The sequence below is a fragment of the Festucalex cinctus genome, chromosome 2 (genome assembly GCF_051991245.1).
Source record: "Festucalex cinctus isolate MCC-2025b chromosome 2, RoL_Fcin_1.0, whole genome shotgun sequence".
NCBI classification, from domain to species: Eukaryota; Metazoa; Chordata; class Actinopteri; order Syngnathiformes; family Syngnathidae; genus Festucalex; species Festucalex cinctus.
Genome location: NC_135412.1, coordinates 2,824,254 through 2,831,154, shown reverse-complemented (window position 1 = coordinate 2,831,154; position 6,901 = coordinate 2,824,254). Strand labels below are relative to the sequence as shown.

Below are 6,901 nucleotides of genomic sequence, written 5' to 3'. Positions count from 1 at the left end.
TACTGCTTGGGCTTTCGTCGTGTTTTAAAATGGGGTATATGCCACGGAGGAGGCGGGACTTCCAGGTTTCACATACCAGCGCAGTTTCCGGTTCCTGTTTGTGACGTGTGGGCCTTTTTTCCTCCAAAAACTATATTTCTCAGTTTATTGACGATCCAAAGTGATTGCTCCGAGGGATCCACAACATCCTAAACTATATGAACATATTTTAGGTGGAGACATTCCTGTAATCCCCTTGTGTAAATAAAACACACTTTAAGTAAAAAAAAAATTGGCACTACTTACCCCACTCTCCTACAAGTGTTATAAGTCCAACCTTTTCTGCTCCCTTAATCAAACATTTTTTTGGGGGAAATGGTAATCGTACCCGCGGCCTCCGATACTGCAGCTCAATACTTTACAACTATGCTTAAGTTGTGGGCAGCCATGACAGCTCAGTACAGTATTTGAATGCTAAGGAATGAGGCACATAAAGACTTACTTTTTTCTTTTGAAAAATAAAATACTTTAAAAAAAAAATATATATATAGCAATAATCACACTCGCACAGAAATGATTTGATACGATTTGCAGCATTCGCTTATAATTTTAAGTTTTTGGCTGTCTGATGAAATTGTTTTTAGAAATAAATCAGACTTCATGTTCAAGCAGTTACTCAGTACTTGAGTATTCTTTTAAGCGAGTACTTTTTTTCTTTTTCTTTTTTTTTACATGTACTTGAGTGATTTTTTTTAATTTTTATTACTACTTTTTACTTGAGCAATCTTATTTTGAAGTAACGCTACTCTTGAGTACAATTTTTGGCAACGCCACCCACCTCTGACCACACCCCCTCTTGATCTTTTCAAACATTTTTTTGTGTGTTTTTTTAAGTTAATACAGAAAGCTCGATTGTTTTTACCAGTTTAATTTCAGAGTACATGAAAAACAACGTGAATGTGGTTAGCATAGCATACCGTGAAAGAAAAGTGAATACATTAAAGTTTAACGTGGCGCGCACGCTCACATCGCGATCGTGCCTCGTTCCAGTCACAAGTACACGCGTGCATGTAATCTGAGAAACGCGGCAGAGTAGATACGACGTGTCTGGCCATCCGCCATCCGTCGTACACGCACACACACAGGAGCACCCTGTAGATATCAAGTATAAAATAGGCAATAAATATTCAAATAGATATAAATTAGCTGATAAAAGGCCACCCACCACCATTCATTTGCACCCTTGGAATGTGAAGCTAAGACTGCATATACGCGTGTGTTGGTGTTAAGCAATCGGGCAGCCGTGTGTCCCCACGGCGCCGCGGACTGATGCAACTCTGTTGAACGGAGAGGCGCGGCCGTTGACGGTCACGTGACGGATGCAACCGTGGAAGGCGGGAAGGCCCGGTGACGCGCTAACGCCATCTGGTGGACATGATAACAAACCATTTCTTTCCAAGTTTGACCAGATTGGCGATGTTTGATTTCTTGAAAAGGGACACAGTACTGTACTAACCAGGAAGTCCTCCCAGGTAAACCACTTCTCGAGCACCTGCAGAGCGGCCGCCATGTTTGGGTCCAGCGCCACGCTGGCTGGCTGCGTCCACGTGGAGCTGCAGCGCGTTCTTCTTCTTCACCACTGGAAACGAAAAAAAGAGCAGCATGAGACATCCAAGGGAGTGCAGCGGCGGCGGCGGCGGCGGCGGCGGGTTGTGTCACTCACCCGCGATGGTGTGCCAGCGTCCATTGCAGAGCGCCTCCTCTGGCGCCAACGACAAAGAGGCGTTACCATTGCCGCTGTTCACGGACAGCATCACCTGAACACAGAACAACGAAGGCGCATTTTCACGACGCGTTCTGGAACGCGCTCACTTGGCCTGGCCTCTGTCGCTTCCCCGTGACAACAGGCACCAACCAATTGGGGAGGGAGGGAGGTAGGGAGGCGGGATCAATTGACAAAGACAAAAATATAGTACCGTATATATTGTGTTTTTTTTTTTAAAACAATCTTAACTCTTTGCTGCCAAAAACGTTTAATAACGTTTAGTAAAATTACGATGTATGCCGCCATTAACGTTAAGTGACGTGCTCTACTTTTTTTTTTTTTTTGTGTGAATATATCAGTGGTCAGCGCAACGTCCAAATGCAGCCGGGGGGTCAATGAGTTGTGAAATCAAAAACACCCACTAACTATGGCCAGCAGATGGCAGCGGTAGCTGCTCGGGCCCTAACTAGAGCTGCGAGTTACAATGAAACATGACGCAATCTGATGAAATAGAACGTTTTCAAGGCTGACGTGAATGATCAAAGCCTTTGTAACATTAAACCTAATTTGAAGGAACGTCACTAAACAAAAAATATTCGTATCAAAGTCACTGTTGTGGAGAAAATGTATCTTTTCTTTTCAATTTTCGCTCAATGTCACTCAAATGACCTATTTTCAAATGGTGATTACTAAAGAACAGAATAAGGTAGAAACATACTTTTTTCTAATGAAAGAATGGAATGCGATCTTTCATGTGGTACCCATGTTGTTTATGTAGTAACAGAACACAATATTCTGTTTGCTTCGAAAAACGAGTTCAAATGCTTGAAATCCGCTGGCATTGGGGGTTGTTTTTTAATAACTTGTGGCAGTAAAAGAGTTAACTATATTTACAATTTCTTACGTGAAATAGTGACGCCTCGAGCTCTCCATTCATTTGAATGGAGAACCTATTGAACACTCCAAAGAGAAAAAACAAAAGAATGTAATCATGCGGCAACATGTAGAGTGTATTTTGATGACTTAAGCGAGGCCGGTCGCATCACGCGCTTAAAACCAGAAAACGGACGTGTGCAGCCGAGTTTCTTGCCACATCCATTACAGAAACCCCGACATCTGTTGGCCAATCAGATGACAGTGACATCATGACCCACACGGCCTCGAAAAGGTGGAATGGAAAAGCAAGCATACAGGACGGAACCAGGCCGTTTTGTTTGGAGGACCAAAACTGCCAAAATTAAAAATAAATACATAAATAAATAAATAAATAAATGAATGAATGAATAAATAAATAAATACTGCGATTGGCAACGAGTTCAAGGTGTACCCCGCCTACTGCCCAAAGACAGCTGGGATAGGCTCCAGCACCCCCATGACCTGTGAGGAATAAGTGGTTACAAAGATGGATGGATGGATAAATAAAATGACTAAAAGTGGAAATAAAAACAGGTATAAAAAATAGAATAAAAAAAAAAATCAAATCCAAAAAAATAAATATGAATGGAAATAAAAACATCCATCCATCCATCCATTAGCAGATCCGCTTATCCTGTGAATTACATTTGAGGCCTGGAAATTCGGGTTGTTTTTAAACAGTTGCGCAAGATGCGGTGTCACCTCTCCTCTGCTCAGTGTCAAGATCAGATGATGGCCAGACGTCGTCCCAGCATGCAACAGCACCCCGGAGTCGGACACGGGACGCACGTCCAGTTGGATCTCCAGGTCGCCGCCCAGGACCAGCCGCTCATCTGCAGGAAGTCCGCAGCCATCAGACGGCAACGCAAGCGACGGCAGCGACAAGACGGCCGCTCACCTATGACCAAATGTCCCCCGTCGCCGGAGAAGAAGGCGCCGGGCTGCACGGGCTTCTGGAAGCAGGGGACCACGCCCTGACTGTAGGCGGGGCTTCCTGCGGGGCTCTCGTTCAGCGTCAAGTGCCGGACGCAGCCGACGAAGCCGGAGGAGGCGGCAGACTTCGGCGATTGCGGCGGCACGCCTCCCACGTACAGCGGCGCGCTGATGCGCGTCCGCTCTCCGACCGGAATCTTCTTGGACTGAGCGCTCACGCCATCCACAATCATGCTCACCTTGTTCGTATCGCGCTTAATGAACACCTGCGGACGCAGCCGAGTTGCCGTTTTAGGTTTTTTATTTCGACCGCATCGGTGCTTGCTATGGTGGACCAAAACTGCCAAAATTCGAAATAAATAAATGACTAAATAAATACATAAATAAATGTCTAAAGTGACAATAAAAATAAATATAAAAAAAATATAATTCGAAAATTATATGTAAAAAAAATAAAAATAAATGGAAATAAATTCGTTTTTATTTTCACTTTTAGTCATTTATTTATTTATTTAGACATGTATTTATTTATTTATTGAGTCATTTATTTAGACATTTATTTAGTCATTTATTTCGTCATTTATTTATTTAGTCATTTATTTATTTATTTCATCATTTATTGAGTCATTTATTTAGACATTCATTTATTTAGTCATTTATTTAGTCATTTATTTATTTTTGAATTTTGGCAGTTTTGAGCCGTACAGCCAAGTGGAAATGTTATTCAAATGAGGGGGCGGTCCTAAGCGTGACTTGGGCTGGTTTAGGACCGCCCCCCTCATTTGCATAACCTTCGACTTGGCTGTCCGGCCCAAAACTGCCAAAATTCAAAATAAATAAATGACTAAATAAATAAATGTCTAAATAAATAAATGTCTAAATAAATAAATAAATGACTACAAGTGAAAATAAAAACGGATTTATTCCCATTTATATTTATTTTTTTCCATATCATTTTAGAATTATATTTTCTTTTATATTCATTTTTATTGTCACTTTTAGACATTTATTTATTTATTTAGTCACTCATTTATTTGGAATTTTGGCAGTTTTGGTCCTCCATAGCTTCATTGACCGTGCTCACCGTGTGCCATTGCTTGTCGTCCATCTTGGCGCGGCTGCGCAAGCTGACCTTCTTCTTCCTTCCATGGGTCAGCAGCAAATGACCCTCCGACACGGCCAGCGACAGGACGCCGCCCGACGTGTAGAGGATCAAACCTTCCGATGACGTGATCCTCACGGCAAGCGAGATGTGAGGCCTGCGTGGAGAACGCCTCTCATTAAAGTAGTTTTGGATTCATATTTTTACATCCAACTCCAGCAGAGTCATGTGCATCACGCACGTCACTTTAGCACTTTTTTTTTTTTCCCTGTGTACTTTGACTTTCATTTGGGAAGATTCCCACCGGCAACAGCTAAGAACAAATCCGTCTCATCAAGTTGACCTCTCCAACGAGAGGTGGGCGACTGATCGACCTTTGACCTCCTAGATGACTATCGGGTGCCATGCCAAACACGGTCACTCAATGTTGATAATCCAATAACAGCAACGGGCCAATCAGTCGCCTGGACTGTTAAACCGGTTTCACAATGGATCCCTTAATCCAGTGGTGTCCAAAGTACGGCCCGGGGGCCATTTGCGGTCCATTTTTCAGTGGCCCGTGACAGGTGCTAAAAATGGCATTTGACTCAGTTCAAATAAAATAAACAAATCAAAAATGTTTGGAGATGGTCAAAGTAAGAAGGGAAGGTATTGAAAAACAGGTGCCAATAAAGGTTATTTTAGTTAACTAAAACTAATAAAAAACTAAATAAATAAAACAAAAAAAAAACAAAAAAACTATATTGTTACAGAAATAAAATAAAACCGAAAATGCTTTTGAAAAAAAGAAAACTAACTGAAACTACATTTTATGTTTACAAAATTAACCAAAACGAACAATAATATAGCAAACATGTCCTTCATTTTAGTCTTTGGTAATTAATTTAATGCATGAGCCTTTGGGGATGATTTTAAATGTGATTTTTAGTAGATTTATTTTGATATAAACCGGAAAAATGACGTTTGAAAGTATGTCACACAGATGTGACGTCATCTCGCAGCAGCCAATTGAAAAGCACCAAAAGATGACATCGCTCCCATGGTGTTTTTTAACTATTGCACTAAAAAAAACTAACACTAATGCTGAAACTAACAAACTAAACTAAAACTAAGCTTTTTTTTTTTAAAGAACTAAACAAATAAAAACTAACAGAACCACCCTGAAAACTACGAATGAAAAATTCTAAAACTATAATAACCCTATTGCCATATTACAAATAAATTGTTTTATATACTGTAGCATTTTTCTAAATATGCAAAAGCACAAATAAATTATTCGTACTATTTTTATGACTAAACACAATTTCTCTTCATAACATGATGTGGCCCTTGCGTCCTTCTGATTTTCTGGATGTGGCCCTCAAATGAAAACGTTTGGACACCCCTGCCTTAATCCGTCTGCATAAGGCACATTTTGGGCATCTCAATGAGCCCCAAAGAAGACCAAGAACTTCTAACACTTTTTTTGCGGCAAACATCCCAGCTAAACACAAATCGCCTCTGATGTGGCATGCGGCAGCTTGTCCTCACTCACTAATTGTCCTGGTCCGACTTACAAGAAAATAGCCCGATTTTGACCCGACAGATGCGTTGCAGACAAACAAACGGGGCAAACTTGTGAATGATTGCGAGTTGTCTTGACGTAGCGTCGTCGCCCGTGTTAGTGTGACCCATTCAACGATCGGTCGCCTGGTGTCTGGGATACTGGCTGCAGACAGCAGCTTTAATAAATGGAATTTTTTTTTTGTCCAAAATTGTGGTGCGAATACGACGACTTCCGCTACATGTTTTATCAAGAACGGATCTTGTTTTGACGAACTTTCCGTGGATTGTCAAAGATTCTGTACCTGAAGTAAAATGGGGGGGAAAAAAAGAAGTCTATAGCGGCTTTTGGGACAACCTGTACATGTAAAATATAAAACATACATACAAAGATAAAATGAAAAGTGGATGCATGAAATTACGCGTATAACAAATTGTGAATTATTTTCGCATACACACAGTGTTCATACTCACTTCGAGCTCAGGGAAGCAGGAACTGAGTCAAAGCGTTGGTAGCTTAGCGTTGAGCCGCTAAATTGCGCCGCTCCCACTTCCTGCTCCAACAGCACCCCCTGGCACGACTCCCTGGTGTTGCGACTGCGTGACCCTGACAGCTTCCTATTTTTCCCCTGAAAAATGTACACATACTGAGTGTGTGTATGCTT

The 6,901-nt window shown here is 41.5% G+C and overlaps 1 protein-coding gene across 3 annotated transcripts in view; it reads right to left on the bottom strand.

Annotated features, from left to right (window-relative positions):
- Nucleotides 1–891: 891 nt before the first annotated feature.
- The window catches only part of lama5 (laminin, alpha 5), an 88,785-nt gene continuing 82,775 nt past the window's right edge, over nucleotides 892–6,901 (bottom strand). For 2 of the 3 annotated variants that reach the window (XM_077512146.1, XM_077512147.1), the window contains exons 73-79: nucleotides 6,711–6,865; nucleotides 4,677–4,851; nucleotides 3,558–3,858; nucleotides 3,362–3,492; nucleotides 1,703–1,796; nucleotides 1,496–1,618; nucleotides 892–1,404 (exon numbers count right to left, since the gene is read on the bottom strand). In XM_077512146.1, the coding sequence (XP_077368272.1) occupies nucleotides 1,265–1,404; nucleotides 1,496–1,618; nucleotides 1,703–1,796; nucleotides 3,362–3,492; nucleotides 3,558–3,858; nucleotides 4,677–4,851; nucleotides 6,711–6,865 (1,119 nt within the window). In that variant the 3' untranslated portion in view covers nucleotides 892–1,264. The remainder of the gene's footprint in view (nucleotides 1,405–1,495; nucleotides 1,619–1,702; nucleotides 1,797–3,361; nucleotides 3,493–3,557; nucleotides 3,859–4,676; nucleotides 4,852–6,710; nucleotides 6,866–6,901) is intronic. The other variant, XR_013282232.1, reaches the window with a different exon arrangement.